Genomic DNA, 18,043 nt, shown 5'->3' with positions numbered 1-18,043 from the left:
TCGCCTTTAAAATGTAAAGCCATTTTGTTGGTGCATGTTAGCTAGTTTCTACTTATCCATATTATTATCACTAAGTTTACTGGTCTAAAAACATAAATACTACTTTGTTAATAAATACACTACTTTGTTGACGACATGGAAAGAGCTACCATAACTTACTGCGTGTAATTTTCCCAAGTAGTCGCTCAGCCTGCAACCTGCTCCTCCCTTCTCACAGACAAAGTTTCAGCTGCAATGACTTCGCATTAACTCTAGCTATGGCAGGTTCTAAAAGAAGCTTCCTTTACAGATTTAAACTAGTTGTGAGTGTTTTACCAAGTTGGACTCAAAGCAAACCAAAAATATGGGCTTTGAAAAATTTTTTTCTTTCCATTAATAACAAATGGTAAAGAACTTGAAAACTTAAATGAAGATATAAAAATATTATTATGCTAGTCAGAGATGGTGGGGAGGATTTCATCTAATTAAATCAATATTGATGATTGACGAACACAAAGCTGTGTATTAGGTATGCCTAAACGGGTGATCATGATAATTTGCGCAAGTCATACTTGTAGACAAAGACATGAGCAAGCATTTTCCATGTATCCAATAAACAAAAACTATTTATAGTTGAAGAGGTAAAAACTCATATTTAAAAGCGTATGCTTGTGCATCACAAGTGTTAGGCAGTTGTATATTATTTTTACCACATACCTATTCAACCATAAAAATTAGTTCATCAATGTTTGTGATGTCATCATCTTGTGCAATTCAATGTCATTCGAAAATTTTATTGTTAGAGTAATGGAACACAGGCTAGGCCTTCTTCAAGTAGATCCTGCTTGTGAAGGATTCATTTACCTTTATATTAGTTTATAGCCGTGAAAGCTTTCAGGCAATTGGCTGGTTTTGTAACCTTGTTGAAAAAAAACAATGTCTGCAGGAAAAAGTAACCTTTTGTCTCTTTGCAGAGATGATGAATAATAATTGAACATTGTAGTAATAACGACACAGATCATACATACATGCATGTGTCAAAAAAAGAAAATTTTTGCCTCCACATTGGTGGCCATTAACAGTTGACCAATTAAAAACTTTGGATATTTTCAAATGACTGAATTCGTTCAGCAAATCTACTAAAACTCTCTAAACTTCAAGCAATAATCTAAAGTATTTCTGTAAGCTTACCCTTTGGCTACGTTTGAGGAAATATGACTCAAACACAAGTATATTTGTCAAACTCCCTTTTATCAGCGTGGGCACGTTATTTACTAAGGACAGAAATAGATTTATTGGCTCCAGTCACTACAAAGGTAACCGCTACTGCGGAGAGGGGCTTATTGCAGACTGACAGATCAGAACACTGAGCGGTGTAAAAGTCCCTGAAGGCCTGAGTCTTGCAGCTGCTCTACTGAAGTAGTGATGGTATATGCATATGTCTTGTCTTTTTAATGTTCTTCGAGCTATTTTGAAGTCAGGTCTATATAGTAAAAACAACCTTTGTGTACCTACTTGAGAGCTCACAATCTAGGACTATGTTAGGGTGCAGCGAAGCCTGATCGGAATAACTGGAAACTAAAATAAGACAAACAAAATTGGTAAGACACAGTGATGGTCATTTTATTATCCTAACAACAAAATGGAGGCCAACGAAGGCCAATGAGAAGCTTCCAATTAATTACCTACAAACGATGGTGGGAGAAGTTAGTCGTTTACGTTTGCTTTATTTGTTTGATAAGCAAATGTATTAAGAGTGATAGTAGTAGTGAAGATAACTCCACGGCTTCAATAAGATATATATGTAGCCTATTACCTTTTACTTCTGAACAAGCCATAACTATTTAACCAAATGCCATATCTTCTGAAGAGAATGCATGACATACATAACTTTGAGGGAGACAGTTGCCAGTTTTCTCTTTCATATCACACAGCTGTTAGGCTTGCGTAAGCTATTATTGTGAGGTTGCCATACAAAACTGCGTCTGCTAATACACTCTACCTAACAATGCGTTACGCAGGCTTCTATTATTCACCTTGTGGCTCTCGTCAGCCCTATACAAATGTATGTATTAGATTAACCATGCTGCCAGCATACGTGCTGCTACCATACGAGCTGCCACCATACGTGCTGCTACCATACGTGCTGCTATCATACGAGCTGCCACCATACATGCTGCTACCATACGAGCTGCCACCATACGAGCTGCTATCATACGTGCTGCATCGTTGTGTGACAATGAGACGAGGCTTCTGACTGGTCAGATCTGTTTTGAACATGCTCAATTTTGATTAGTCACTCTGAATTTTGGGTTACGAACAACTCGATGTTAGCTAACATAAGAATTACTATATTTCGATTACTCTTCTGTCATCGAAATAGAATCACAAAAAAAGAAAACACAAAATGCATTTCTTTAAATGGCAACACTTCGATGAATATGATTGAACGATTTATTGTCAAATGCAAAATTTCCTTTGCTTTCCGCCATATTGGAGTATTCCTATAGCGGATGCCATTATGTTTCACGCTAAGATTGTGATCAAGGATGTGATGCATCAAGGAAAATTATGTTCAGAGACGAAAAACTTAAAAAATTGGAGGCACTAACAATTATTTTGGTGAAGTTTTATGCTGCATTTCAAAGCGCATGGAGAACAGCACTACGAGCAATGGAAATATATTTAAACAATAAATATAACAATAAAAACAAGAGACCGTCATCAAATGGTTTTATGATTAGACTCGAACGAGCAATAAATACATTTACATGTACGTATAAAATAAAAGCCTGAGGGAAATGGTGTATGATTGTTGGGACGGATGGATGACTAGCCTTCCTATAGTTAATAATAATAATAAGAGGTTTAAGAATGCAAAGTAATGTAATATTCTATGAATGCTACTCTTTAGCTGCTCTATTAATGTTGGACTGCATATGCTGAGCTCAGACTACCCATGCTTGGCTACAACTGTTGAGCTAAGGCTAGTGTGATAAACTACAACGTTTGAACAGAGGCTGCGTGTAACTGGGTTGTCTATCTGCGACTGCCCCTCTTCAGCGCCGTAGGTTTAGCCTTAATATCTTTGCATTTAGGAATATGTCTCTCCGCTGCCGTCTCATTGAACCTTCTACTACAATGGGGGCACTGCACGTAGTCTGGATTTTCTGCCTTAGGAGGAGGTGGTAGCAGTTCAGCGACATTGCCTCCTTGAGCCTCAATAGCCGCTGCCTTCTTAGCATATCTGATGGCACTAATGAACTCTTCCCTCTGAGCTCTCCAGTCTTTTTTAGGGATCTGCAGATAGAAAGCAGTTAGCTTGGAGTCTTCAACGCCAATAAAGACAATTGATCCATTTAAAAAGTTTCCCATTCTTTAACCTCATTGAACATTACGATATGCGTAACTGAAATGTAGGCTAATTTGCTGTCGGTGCTTTTAGAATGCCTATAATAGTATCTATAGCTGAATGGGGGTATTTGATGGGTAACAGTAGAGATGAACACATATTCTTAGACTGAGAGTTGCCATCTGCATACCACCTTCAATGAACTGAGGTGGATGAAAGGGTAACCATGAACTAATCCAATAAAAACTTTCAGTATTCACCGAGCACATTTTTTGTATGTTGCGGGGTGGTTGTCATAATCTACTACCAACATTACAAAACCCATGCCAATATTTTAATAATGCTTACCAAAGTTTATGACTCAGCTAATTTGTAGCTTCCAGTAAAATCACAAAAAAATGATACAAATCTAATCACAATAACAAACAACGGTTTTCCAATAGGATCTATAATTTTCCGTGTAATACAGAGGCTACAGCGGCGACATGATGGGCGGTCCTACGATGTGATGCTGCAAAGACAGTTCTATGCAATCACTAAGAGACAGCCTACGTACTTGTAAAAGAGTTGAAGTGAATATATCAGAGGATTTATGTACTTACTATCCAAAACTTATGTTATGATGTAAAGCAGAGGTTATCTTGTTTTCAATTGTAAAATTACCAAATGGCCTTCTATATCTCTTTAGAGCTGTAATCATCTTCGTTCAGTGAAAAAAGTAAAATTTTTCTACAACCTATCAACTCTCTGCGATGGTGCAGCATCTCCTAAGATGGTGCAGCCTCTCTAAGGTGGTGCAGCCTCCCCTAAGATGGTGCGGCATCCCCTAAGATGGTGTGACATCCCCTAAGATGGTGCAGCACCCCCTAAGATGGTGTGACATCCCCTAAGATGGTGCGGGATTTCCTAAGATGGTTCAGCCTTCCCTAAAATGATGCAGCCTCCTCTAAGATGGTGCAGCATCCCCTAAGATGGTGCAGCATCCCCTAAGATGATGCATCATCCCCTAAGATGGTGCAGCTTCCCCTAAGATAGTGTGGCATCCCATGAGATGGTACAGCCTCCCTTAAGATGGTGCAGTCTCCCCTAAGATAGTGCCGCCTCTCCTAAGATGGTGCAGCATCCCCTAAGACTGTGCAGCATCCCCTAAGATGGTGCAGCCTCCCCTAAGACGGTGTCGGCATCCCCCCAAGATGGTTTAGTATTCCCTAAGATGGTGCAGCCTTTCCTAAGATGGTTTGATACCCCCTAAGATGGAACAGCCTCTCCTAAGATGGTGTCAGCATCCCGTAAGATGGTTTGGTATCCCCTAAGACGGTGCAGCCTCTCTGAAGATGGTGCGGCATCCCTTAAGATGGTGTCAGCATCCCCCTAAGATGGTTTGGTATCCCCTAAGATGGTGCAGCATCCCCTAAGATGGTGTGGCATCCCCTATATGGTTTGGCATCAAGAAAACTGCTGTGCTAACAAGAAACCGAGGGAACATGAAAAGGCATTTATGGCCATAAAAAATTGAGAGGAGGCCTTAAAGAGTAAACTACCAACTGATTTATGAGATGAAGTGGCAAACACATAGACTACGCATGTCAGTTAACGCTCAAGATAATTTTGTTATAAGTAGCAATAAGAGCACATGTCCATGGAAATAAAACATATTCCAGGCAATGGATGGACAAATCAGTATTGGCCTAGGGTTTGAGAAGGGCATAACAAGTAGTGTTCCAATACAGTGGACCCTCGTCATACAGCTATAGTTCATTTCAGTGTTGGCATTGTATAGAGGGTATAGAACATAAAAACTTTCTATACCCTCTAAACGACATTTTCGTTCCATGGGAAATGTCGTGTAGAGTGGTATAGAACCTCATAGTAATTATCTAATGCAAACACCCCTTTAGTGTATTTAGTGGTTATGATCTGTTTACGATTATAGTTATAATTCTTACTTCTTCCTTTAATGTTACCTGACTAATAAATTAAAGTTTATATGTATTTATATATGTAGTTAATGAATTAAAGTTATATATGTATTTATATATGTAGTTAATGAATTAAAGTTTCTAATAAATATTATATTAAACAATACAATGCACAATAAATTTCTGCTTACTTTTCACAAATTTTCATTTCACTCAATATCAAGCATTTACGAAACGCGAAGAATGCTGAACTAAAAGGGAGAGAGAGGGAAAGAGAGAGGGAGAGAAAGAGAGCGAGCATCGTATCTCTTTTAGGCATTGTGGGAGAAACTCCAGCAAATAGCATATCGACATCTTCATTATTTCTGCGTATTCAGCTTACCGACCGTCAAATTTGAATTTCGAGGGACATTTTTGTTGATGCCGTATAACGAAAAAATGCCGTATCTAGTGGATGGAAAACATCGTGTTCCACATCGTGAGGCAAAAAAACTGTACAACAGAGACGTCGTAACTCGGGGTGCACTGTACTGTTCTTGATGTATCGTCAGCATATTTATATACCAATGAAAAACAACTTGTGTCAGCAATAATAACAATAATAATAACACTCAGCTATTATCTTTACTATAGTTTGGTCTAAAGAAAAGTATTACAAGCAAACAGTGTAAACAATGTAAACAAGTAAACAGTGTAAACAAGTAAACAGTGTAAACAAGTAAGCAGTGTAAACAAGTAAACAGTGTAAACAAGTAAACAGTGTAAACAAGTAAACAATGTAAACAAGTAAACAGTGTAAACAAGTAAACAGTGTAAACAAGTAAACAGTGTAAACAAGTAAGCAGTGTAAACAAGTAAACAGTGTAAACAAGTAAACAGTGTAAACAAGTAAACAGTGTAAACAAGTAAACAGTGTAAACAAGTAAACAATGTAAACAAGTAAACAGTGTAAACAAGTAAACAGTGTAAACAAGTAAACAGTGTAAACAAGTAAGCAGTGTAAACAAGTAAACAGTGTAAACAATGTAAACAAGTAAACAGTGTAAACAAGTAAACAGTGTAAACAAGTAAACAGTGTAAACAAGTAAACAATGTAAACAAGTAAACAGTGTAAACAAGTAAACAGTGTAAACAAGTAAACAGTGTAAACAAGTAAGCAGTGTAAACAAGTAAACAGTGTAAACAAGTAAACAGTGTAAACAAGTAAACAGTGTAAACAAGTAAACAGTGTAAACAAGTAAACAATGTAAACAAGTAAACAGTGTAAACAAGTAAACAGTGTAAACAAGTAAACAGTGTAAACAAGTAAGCAGTGTAAACAAGTAAACAGTGTAAACAATGTAAACAAGTAAACAGTGTAAACAAGTAAACAATGTAAACAAGTAAACAGTGTAAACAAGTAAACAATGTAAACAAGTAAACAATGTAAACAAGTAAACAGTGTAAACAAGTAAACAGTGTAAACAAGTAAACAGTTTAAAAGCTTTCAATTAAAAGCGAATTTCAGATGAAATGAGATGATGTTGAAAATAATGAAAATGAAATTGAGATTATATTTATTATAATAAAAGTTTTCAGCCAATCGTAGGCGTATCAGTTTTATTTCTACCGATGAATACCGATATTTGATAAATTATATACAATTATAATAATAATAATATAATTATTATTATATATTTGATAAAATATATAAATTTGATGCAACACATTAAATTTTGACGCACTACCAGGGCTACGCAAAAGACACAATTTGTTGGTCTGAGTAGACAGGCCCATGTAGCCACCAAAGAATTGGCACGACACCCTTTAACAAACTTTTATGCCGTGAAGGCCTGAGTAAGTTTGTTGACAATGTTTAATAGTGGAAGACAGAGACCAGGTGATAAGAGCAAAAGACAGCTGACCTATTTATAACCATCAGAAATGTGCTACCGACTATTTATTATTCAACTAGTCTTGAGCACTTTCCTTTCCTCATGTTTCTAGAAACTTCCATAGCAAGGCGGCCACAAACAAAAGTCGACTCCTTTGTGAGAAAGCATGTTTAGTGGTCAAAGAAACCATGAGCTCTTTATCATGACTTAGACTGTTACATCATTAGGTCAAAGGGATCATTGGGTGTTCGAAAAGGGAAACAACCACCATAATCTTTGTTAAAATTAAACAGGCTTATAGTAAAACTGAGTGTTTAAAATGAGAAAAGTGTATTCGTTTTAACAGACTTTACCGATGACATAAGTGATTTGAAAGCGTTCCCAACACACAGCATGTTGAGACTCTGTTGAAACTGATGCTATCTGATGATTATCTACACTGTGTAGCTGAGCCTGCTTCACAGACCCAACAAAACTTATTACACTAACTGACCATCAATCATCTCTGTTTATTGATTATATGACTCGACTCAGTTAGTATCTTACGTGTACCCTAAGACACTTATATTTCGCTAGTATTTAGTTTCGTGAGTAGCTCACAGAGTAAAATTTCGCAGCAACTTAATTTCGCAGCTCTGATGAGTGTGAAAATATAGTGATGTGAAAATAAATGCAGTGGAACAAACATAATTAGATTCCTCAGGTTCAGTTCACCGATAAAAATCTTTTTCAATTTGCGACTAGTTTGTAATCGTGAACCGCAGGTAGAATGGTGTGGGCAAGGTCGATAATGCAATTTGATCGCTTGCTGCCATTTGTTTCTTGGACTATCAACAGGCCCGTTTTCACTGGGGCGGCTGGCCGGCCCTAACTTTTTGGGAATTTTTTACGGTAAGTACAGTCCAACTCGGATAACTCGCCCTCAGATAAAATGTAACATTTCATCTCAAACACAAGGTTAACTCAAACGGATTTGTTTGGTCAGTTCCAACGCAATGATAAATTGCTTCAGATAACTCGACCTCAACATCATTTATTCGAAAAGTTATTTGCCCAACGGCCATGGACGCGGTTTTTATCGCTGTAGAATATCACTTCATTCCAAGCCATAGAGACAAACATCAACTTCTAGTAGTTCTTAGGCATCATTATTATCATCATCAGAGGCAAAATATTTTTGTTAACGACTTTTATAAAGGTTTGCAAACGATTATCAAGCGTATCAAGGGGCCGGGTCTTTATATGAACACCCGAACTTAATTTACAGTATGGGCTACCTCCGGAACCCGTGAGAGACATTTTGGTGTATTCTAGACACCCTGGTTATTCTTGGCCAAAAACCGCAGGCAGGCATATTTCCAGAGAAAAAGTGGGTATTAACTATTATTTAACTTGGTTGGCTTATTTTATATGAGGTATTCGGATACATTAATAGGTTGCTCATCTATAGTAGGTTGTGTTTGGCCAATAGAATTGACATCTGTTAGTATTTTTGAATATTCGTGCGGAAGACCGCGAGAAGTGTGTCTACCCTGTTGTTTTTATTTTGTATGTGCGTGGCGAAAATCCTTGAGTGCGTGACCCGGCTAGCCCGTGCTCCGAATGAACTTAAAATAAAATCGGCAAAATTGATCTTTGTTAAAACGCTCAAAAGAAAAAGATGTCTTTTTTCTGAGCGTTTTAACTGCGGTCAAGTTTTGCCTATTTTAATTTAAAAACGTCTCATCAGTCACATCACTTAAAACAAAACAAATCTCAAAAAATTACAAGTTATTGAAGAGGTGTCAGTGGTGAATCCAAACCTTTCCAGAGCCATGCTGCTTGTGTAGTACTGCGAGTGTCAGTGTGTCTTATTTTCTTTCAACACACGGTTCTCACTGCATTGATTGATGTCCCCAACAAACCATAACGCTACTAATGTGTGTGCATTGACATCAAATTCCTATCATTATAAATCATTCTTAATGGGAAAATAATCATAATTAATTGCAAAATAATAACATAATAAATTTTGACAGTCAAATTATTTTGTTGGTTTATATTTTAATGATGCTATCTATAGTGGTCGTTAAAAGCGTTAAAATAAATGTCGTTATAAAATTCCATTCTACAGTATCAATGAACAAAGCTATTTAGTTTCGCTTTTTCGCTCGTTTGTTATGATAGTTTAGTTTCGCACATGAAACTTTCGCGAGAGGATGACACCGCGAAAACGCGAAAGTTAGATGCCGCGAATACATAAGTGTCCTAGGGTAATTTAATTTTCAACTTGATTTTTACACAAGTTTATAGAATGCATTTGTTTTAATGTTGTGCGTAACTATTACCCTGGCAGTCCGGTGCACCGCGAGAGATCACCAGAAGTAATAACTATGTGCACATTTAATCCCAACTACAACAAGGTGGTCAAATGCAACAAGGTAGTAGAGTATTCATCTATCTAGTCGATATTTGCGGGTTTGAATCCCGCTGAAAGCAATCTTTTTTCCTCTTATTATGGCTTCAGACAGCTCTATAGATCGAGGTTAGACTGTAACAATATTCCTACCTTTTTAGTCTCAGCCCGTTTCCTCTTGTACTGAAACTGCTCGGCACCGGAGCCAGCAATTCTGTGAGCAGCAGCGTTGAACTGTTTCCTTGTCTTGTGCGACTTTTTACACGCTTTTTGATGCGTAGTTAGCCTGTCCTCTGCGAACCTTCTTCCACACACAGAGCACTCGGCGAGAACGACATCCAACCCTACACACAAAATCTACTCCTTTAATATTTACAGTGATTCCTTATTTCAAAACCACTTCTTCCCTCAAAGGATGCTAGTTGGACCAAAATCACTTGAACCAAATTATGTTACGATTTACAAATTAAATTTGAAAATATAAAAACATGTTTTATGAAAAAAGACAAGCTCCACAGCCACAACCTAATAGTTCCCATTTAAGTATTTAAAAGGTTACCCAAGTTACTCACGCAAGTTTTAAAGATTTTATCGCCAAGCATATTTTTTGTAACAAAGAAGATTTTTTTGTCTCGGGTGATCTGGCTGCAAGAAAATTTCAAGATTAAAATCAATGAAATTCGATCGCAGTTACAGTTACAATGCTCAGAAAGAACATACTTCCCATAAATGATGTCAATAGTCATGTTTTAGTTTGTGCCTCTCGTTATTGACATCCACTTTTGCGTTCAAGTTACAGTGTTACACGTTTCTATTAACATATATTTTATTTTGTATTTGCTCATGATTGTTGGAATAAAAATTCAAATATAGCCTCAGGTACATGTATATCGCTATAGCTGTTTCGAATGATTTAAAGATAGATTGGTTAAAATTTATCCCATTGTTTTTCTCTAAATTCTGTAGAAAACATATGAGTACCGCATGCTGATGAAACCGTGTATTTATTACTTATAAACAGTATGAACTGAAATTGACGTCATTTTTGGGGATATCTAAGATTGGCTTTCTTTTCTGTGTGTTTTTTACCTCAACCATTTTTTGTTGATTTAATCTTGAAATGCCTGGCAGTCACATCGCCTAAAAACATCTCTCTAAAAACAAAATCTCAAATGATAAAAAAATATCTATACTTTTTGATAAAATATTTTCAAATATGATGAGAGTGATCTCATAACAAGACTTATGTTTGTCCAGTTATAAGTATAATCACTTAACTTGACTTGTCTAACAAGTCTCTTGTTCTTGCATCACAGGCTAAGGTATACCTCAGACTAGTCGCACGCAGGTAAATAACTCCTCATGGTATACCTCAGACTAGTCGCATGAAGGTAAATAACTCCTCAAGGTATACCTCAGACTAGTCACACGAAGGTAAATAACTCCTCAAGGTATACCTCAGACTAGTCACACGCAGGTAAATAACTCCTCAAGGTATACCTCAGACCAGTCACACGCAGGCAAATAACTCCTCAAGGTATACCTCAGACTAGTCACACACAGGTAAATAACTCCTCTTAGTATACCTCAGACCAGTCACACGCAGGTAAATAACTCCTCAAGGTATACCTCAAACTAGTCACACGCAGGTAAATAACTCCTCAAGGTATACCTCAGACTAGTCACACGCAGGTAAATAACTCCTCTCATAGCACCAACACATGTTGTAAAGATTATCCCTTAGATCAAGTACACTCTAATTTTGTACATCAGCTCTCTAGATTTGAGTGAAATAAAAAAATGTAGCTTCTAATTTGGAACTAACACCGAACTATCTAATATATCAAAGCTACAGCTTTAGTTATGCTGTCTTCTAACGCCTCTAAGGAAGACCCTCACAAGGACTCCTGCAGCCCAATATATTCTTACACTGTGTGTTATAATCTGCAGTACTTGGATAATAACATTTCATTTGTAGCTTTCATTACTTTTCACCTGTAGATTATATAATAACTAATACATTGACATTAAACGAACAAGAACTATAAGTGTAATGCTATACATTTACGCTTAATAATATAATACATAGTAATGCATATTATAAAGTAGTATAGCATCCCTTTAAAACAATATAATTATAAGAAGTTACGTACAAACAAAAACTCAAAGGATTCACAGACTGTGCCTACATGACCTGATTTAGTCTAAAGCCGCAAGACCCAAGGCTAAGTATAGTTCGAATTACTTGAAAAAGATTTCAACACCTGAAGGTATAGGAGAAGTCAGAATCTACCCACAGGCTATGGAAACTAGCAACCCTGTAGTAACTAGTGACTGTAATAACTAGCAACCCTGTAGTAACTAGTGACTGTAATAACTAGTGACCCTGTAGTAACTAGTGACCCTGTAATAACTAGTGACTCTGTAATAACTAGTGACTCTGTAATAACTAGTGACTCTGTAATAACTTGTGACCCTGTAATAACTAGTGACTCTGTAATAACTAGTGACTCTGTAATAACTAGTGACTCTGTAATAACTAGTGACCCTGTAATAACTAGTGACTCTGTAATAACTAGTGACTCTGTAATAACTAGTGACTCTGTAATAACTAGTGACTCTGTAATAACTAGTGACCCTGTAATAACTAGTGACTCTGTAATCCCACGACCAAACAAGAGCGAAGCGATTGGTTGGGAGATTTATGATAAATGCACATGTGCACACAACTCCCGAAAATTATTCATCAACAATGAGACGAACCCTTGTATCAAAATTTCATCAACAAATTTAACCATCGTTTTGTAGAGTCGTTAAAGTATAATAACGATACAAAACACATACAAACCTATTTAAATATGTTACCAAGTCTTTGTAAACTGTCGGCATTATCTTAAAACTTACCCATCTGATCGGATTATACACAAATAGACAGATTTATTTGGACGAAAATCGTTATTAAAACTTGCTAAGCCTCACTTTTATCAAAGTTAAGACCCGAAATTGAAACGCTGAGCGACAGGGAATAGAACGATTAAGTCGTGTGCATTTCACGAAAAAAACGTGCACATTTCACCAGTCTATAGCATTGTCGAATTGCCGAAGGTTTCTGTAATTAATGTAGGAGTACTGAAATCGTTTCATTTTTGCCGATTTCAAAGTATGACATTTTAGACACATTTGAGTACTTTGGTATTCTAACTGATGTCCAACGCAGTGTAAGTAAAGGAAATGACAATGATATTTTTTTCTAACGATTCTTATGAGATTACGATAGTTAATTATAAGTTTGGATATTCTTCTTGATATTGTTAGCTATGATGTTTTGAAATGTTAACAAAATTGTGCATTGGTTTTATATTATTACTATATTAATAATATTGGTTATTCTAATAATATCAGTGCATTTTACTTCTAATATTGGCCAATATTGCATTTCTCCTGTTGCAGGGGGAGAGATAAACATATAATCTTTTCCTTTCATTATTGCTGTTTGTTGTATATAATAACACCCACACCCAGTACATTACAGCTACCATTGCAGTTATCCTATTGCACTGCAGTGCCATTTGACTGCTAATATTGCATTTCTCAACCATCAGTACCCTTTCTTTTTTCCAATATCACTTTGGTCGTGGGCTGCATGACAGTGGAATTCCTAGTAACTAGTGACTCTGTAATAACTAGTGACTGTAATAACTAGCGACTCTGTAATAACTAGTGACTCTGTAATAACTAGTGACTCTGTAATAACTAGTGACTCTGTAATAACTAGTGACTCTGTAATAACTAGTGACTCTGTAATAACTAGTGACTCTGTAATAACTAGTGACTCTGTAATAACTAGTGACTCTGTAATAACTAGTGACTCTGTAATAACTAGTGACTCTGTAATAACTAGTGACTCTGTAATAACTAGTGACTCTGTAATAACTAGTGACTCTGTAATAACTAGTGACTCTGTAATAACTAGTGATTTTATAGAAATTTCCATGCAGACTGAAGACCTCTCATACCATCACTATTCTCAATTATTTGAAACCTTAACAATTTTAATATATTATGAACATATTATGAATAATATTTTTCTTACAAATTAAGCAGTCAGTATAGTATACTGTACAGAAATGAATGTATGTTATCAGTATTATAGTTATATGTGTACAAATGAACTGATTTAAAATAGCCATTGTGATGTCACAGAACTAATTGATGGGGTTCAGTGAGTACACGAGACAAGGTGAGCTTTAGCTCATGCATCAACTGAAATGATGAAGGAAGCCTCTAGAGAACTGCCTGCAATGCCTACAGAAATGGAATCATAAATGCCTGCAAATACAATTGCTACACAAAATGTGACATTCACATTAATTTCCATGCAACTATAAACTTTTGAAAAAGCAAAACATGAAAAATCGAAGCAAATCCTTAATACAATAAAATATATAGAATATATTGCTCTGAAACTTCCACAATTAGTCTAACTGCCTACCAGCTACTATAGTCATGCTGGAGCAACCAGCAAAACAATAAGTAATATAAATCAATCAATTTAATCAATCATTCATCAATCAAATTAATCATTTAAATGACTGGTCACAATAGCCGCATAGCATAACGGGACGTCACGTTACCATCAAATGACCCCCTTAACTACTATAATAGATGAGATATCAAACTTTTCCATTCACAGATATACTGTGTAACACCTTCTCACCATAATCTATGTAACTATGTTTTAATAAGGAATCACATAAACGTGTTTATGCTTGATCCCTGACCGCTGAATAATCAAAAAACGGTGTTGGCTCTCACCTTCTCCATCAACTACGAAAGGAGGCAACTCCTCAGTCTGCGCTGCTATGGGAATGCTCTTTTCCCTTGACACTCTATAAGTGCTGTTAAGTTCATGCTGTTTAACCTTAGCTCCCAACTTATGGGGTAAGTTCTGGACTTGAGTGGGCTGAGAGGAAACATCAACCGCAGGCTGAGTTGATCTTGACTTGCCATCTTTTCTCGTTACCTAAACAAAACAACACGTGTTAATGACTTTGAAACAAACATATTATATATAACACTATTCATAGTGAGAGAGACTCAAAATAAATTTAAAACTTAATTTGCGAAATATCTTAACCATTACTACCAAATACATAGAAATATCCAACCAAATAATAAAATGAACTACAACATATTAGATAGTATATTAGATAGTATTTGAAAAGGCTTGTAAATCTATAAAACTTTTTGTCTGAACGGCAACTAGCTTAAAAGTAAATGGAACATTTTGTTTGACCAAAAGTAGAAAACGTGCTATCTTTTCTCTCAACACAATCAAAGCTTGTAAAATACAGAAAAAAACGACTGAATCAGATAATATAACATAACATACATAAATTAATGATTCTGAGGTGGCTCTATAGCGAGATAGCGCATTAGAAAAAACATTCAGATGACAAACAAGGAACGGTTGCTGGCATCCCTTGGAGCATACGATCCACTTCCGAAGTGAATAAATAAAGGTACTTGTAGATTAACAAGTCCCATCAAATACATTTTCATGTTCACAAGAAAAAAGTCCAGTTTTATTATGGAATTAGAGCCTTAAGTAGCCATCATACTGTGAGTACACCACATTTATTATGCAGTAGGTACTGGCCTAAAGTAAATTAGCTAATCACAGATTTTGCACCACAAAATAATTACTTATTAACAATTTAATACGAAGATTATCTAATGCTTAAAGAGCTGGGAAACCGAGTCTTTTATTGAACAATCTTCAAGAAAGATGCTTATTGGACCTGAAGTTTGCAAGGAAAAGCGTCTTAAACCTTCCGTCAGGCTTTTCAACCGTTAAAGAAGTAAAAGGTCAGTTTTAATAGCTAAATCTCCTGAGAAAACTTTTAAGAATAGAGAAAGCATAATATTATTATGCTTTATTAGTTATCTTGAGGTGTTGACTGATGTTGTAAAAAAAGAATCAAGGAGATTGAGCCACTAGAAGCTGAGATATAGCCAGCCAAACACAGGTCTACCTAATAAAGAATCAGATGAAAACCCTTCGATAATCCCGAAAACTGTGACGTATAAAATCGACTTAATGTTCATGTGCTGGAGTTGTCCACCCTTACCGCCGTTACGTATAATGATTGTTTTGGCTACGAGATGTGAAAAGCTTCTCGCGATAGTAAATAATTTACAGACTAGCTCTGGTTTCTCAGGAAAATCAAGCAAACATTGTGTGGTAAAGGCATTTGCCCACAACCCCTCGCCGTGATTTGTCAAAACAGAAGAGCATATTTTGACTATTGTGCTTCAAATTTTAACTCGATCTCCACGGATATGCTCCGAAGATCCTCTGTTCAACGAACGGCGCGTGTATAGTCTATATGCGACATCCGCGATTGCAAGTCATTTAGAATAAGAAATGAGAATGTGAATTTTTGTTCATTCATCATTTTTCTATTGTGTATCTACTGCAGCATTTAGTTGATTTTCATGATTATCGTCATTATTAACAGACTGTAAGTTCACTACAGCCATAATCTTAAAAAGAATAACTTGACCGTGCTGCTCTTGCTGTAAAAAAAGAAAACGATAACTTTTGATTTGATTTTTCTATTGATCTATTATCTTATCTATGATTATTTTTTATGATTAATATTATAATCATAATGCATATTATACAAAATAATAATATAACTGCGTATAGAATAAATGATGTAACTAATATAATTTGTAGAAAGTGATAGCAGAATGTTGCGAAATAATAGATGCGTGTAATTATTTTATTCTAAAACTAATCTACACGTCAGAGGGACTGGTTCGGAATTCTCAGAGCAATGATTGTTAGGCCTAATTTGATTGTTCTATACTTCTAGGGATTAAACCAATTAAAACGCCGTGATTGTTATAGGAGAGCGCATTAGTTGGCTTAATTGACCAATGGCACACAAGTCGATTTCATACGTCATATATTGATGACTACCAAAACACTTGTTTTTTTGGTAGACCTGTGTTTGGCTGGCTATATCTCAGCTTCTGGTTGGTCAATCTCCTTGATTCTTTTTTTAGAACATCAGTCAATACCTCAAGATAAATAATAAAGCATAAAAATATTATGCTTTCTCTATTCTTTAATGAAAGTTTGTCTGTGACTCACCATTTTATACACAAATCTTCTGCGATACGGATTCATTCCAAGATTTTAATAACTATAACTGGACATACCGAACTACACACGTACGCACACTCACACTTTGAGATTTATATATATACTAGCTGCATTACCCGTCTACGGGAATAGATTCAAGTACACCAATAAGTTTATTGAAAGTTGTGTCTCATACTGTAAAACAACTCCAAATATGCCGTCTACTGAAATTGTTGCACTGATCAGACTGCATACACATATGCGGTCATACATATCAATGATGATCGGGAGAACAATGGAAATCTGCAATGTGTTTGACAGCTAGTCCTACAATGCATCAGACTCGAACCACTCAAATCGGAGTTGTCCTATTTTTGTACAGAGAGCTGACAATAAAATTGACATTGCTAGGCAAACTGAGGTTCTTAAAACTGGATGTACAGTATATGGTATGAGCAATGGGAATGATAAGAACAGCTTAGCCTTGTAGTTACACACGCTTGTTAGTAGACTTGTGATTTGAATGTCACAAATTCAAATCCAGTACGAAGGTGATTTTTCGTTGCTATAGCTGAACAGATGACCGACAGACAAATGCTGAGATCTATAGATAATAGATCTATAGATCGCTGAGATCTATAAATTATTCAACTTTTCTCTGGTAAATTTGATAGCTGAAAACATTTTGGTGGTTTTGCCAAAAAAGACACCTTGCCAATTCAAATCCAAAACTATTAATGAGTTTGTGAAATCATACGCAGAATCTCAGAAAGCATACAACCCTTCCAACCATACAAAAATATAAATATGTAAGCAGAAGTGTTACATTTAGTTGACACGATGTAAATTGACACCTGTGTATCACTCTTAGTAGGTTTGTGTTTAGAGGGATCTATTAACAATTCATTGCACAATATGTTGGCTGAAACAGCCTTTCATAACATTTAGTTACCCTCTTTGGTCTTGTTGGTGGAACATAAACATCATCATCGCTGTTGGAATGCTCACTATAGTTGTTATCCAACCTTGCATTCCTCTGAATCACACCGGTGCCTTGAGTAGCTTTTCTGTTTCTTTGGGCATGTTTGTTATTTGTGTGGTCTTGCCTACTAACTCTGTGATCTAGTCTACTAGCTCTGTGCTCTAGTTGGCTACCTGTGTGGTCTTGTCTGCTATTTGCGTAGTCCTGCCTACTTGTGTCATAGTGCTCAGAGTCTTGATGTGAGCTATAGTCTAGGATGTCTCGGGGCTTTCTTCGCTGAATTTCAGACAAGTCTCTCTGTTTTTCTTGTAGCTTTTCCTCTAACTGTTTAATCATTTCAGCCTGTGCCTGTTGAATATAGTAACACAGTTTATACTGGCAACAGTATG

General features: G+C 36.2%; 1 protein-coding gene across 4 annotated transcripts in view; it reads right to left on the bottom strand.

Annotated features, from left to right (window-relative positions):
- Positions 1–2,652: 2,652 nt before the first annotated feature.
- Positions 2,653–18,043, bottom strand: part of LOC137396471 (zinc finger C2HC domain-containing protein 1C-like) — a 62,893-nt gene continuing 47,502 nt past the window's right edge. For all 4 annotated transcript variants that reach the window (XM_068082759.1, XM_068082762.1, XM_068082760.1 and 1 more), the window contains 4 exons: positions 17,625–18,002; positions 14,335–14,542; positions 9,673–9,863; positions 2,653–3,279 (listed from right to left, as the gene is read on the bottom strand). In XM_068082759.1, coding sequence (XP_067938860.1) covers positions 3,019–3,279; positions 9,673–9,863; positions 14,335–14,542; positions 17,625–18,002 — 1,038 coding nt within the window. In that variant the 3' untranslated portion in view covers positions 2,653–3,018. The remainder of the gene's footprint in view (positions 3,280–9,672; positions 9,864–14,334; positions 14,543–17,624; positions 18,003–18,043) is intronic.

This window comes from Watersipora subatra, chromosome 5, assembly GCF_963576615.1.
Source record: "Watersipora subatra chromosome 5, tzWatSuba1.1, whole genome shotgun sequence".
NCBI classification, from domain to species: domain Eukaryota; kingdom Metazoa; phylum Bryozoa; class Gymnolaemata; order Cheilostomatida; family Watersiporidae; genus Watersipora; species Watersipora subatra.
The sequence above is the reverse complement of the archived record's forward strand: the minus strand, read 5'-3'. Positions and strand labels throughout refer to the sequence as shown.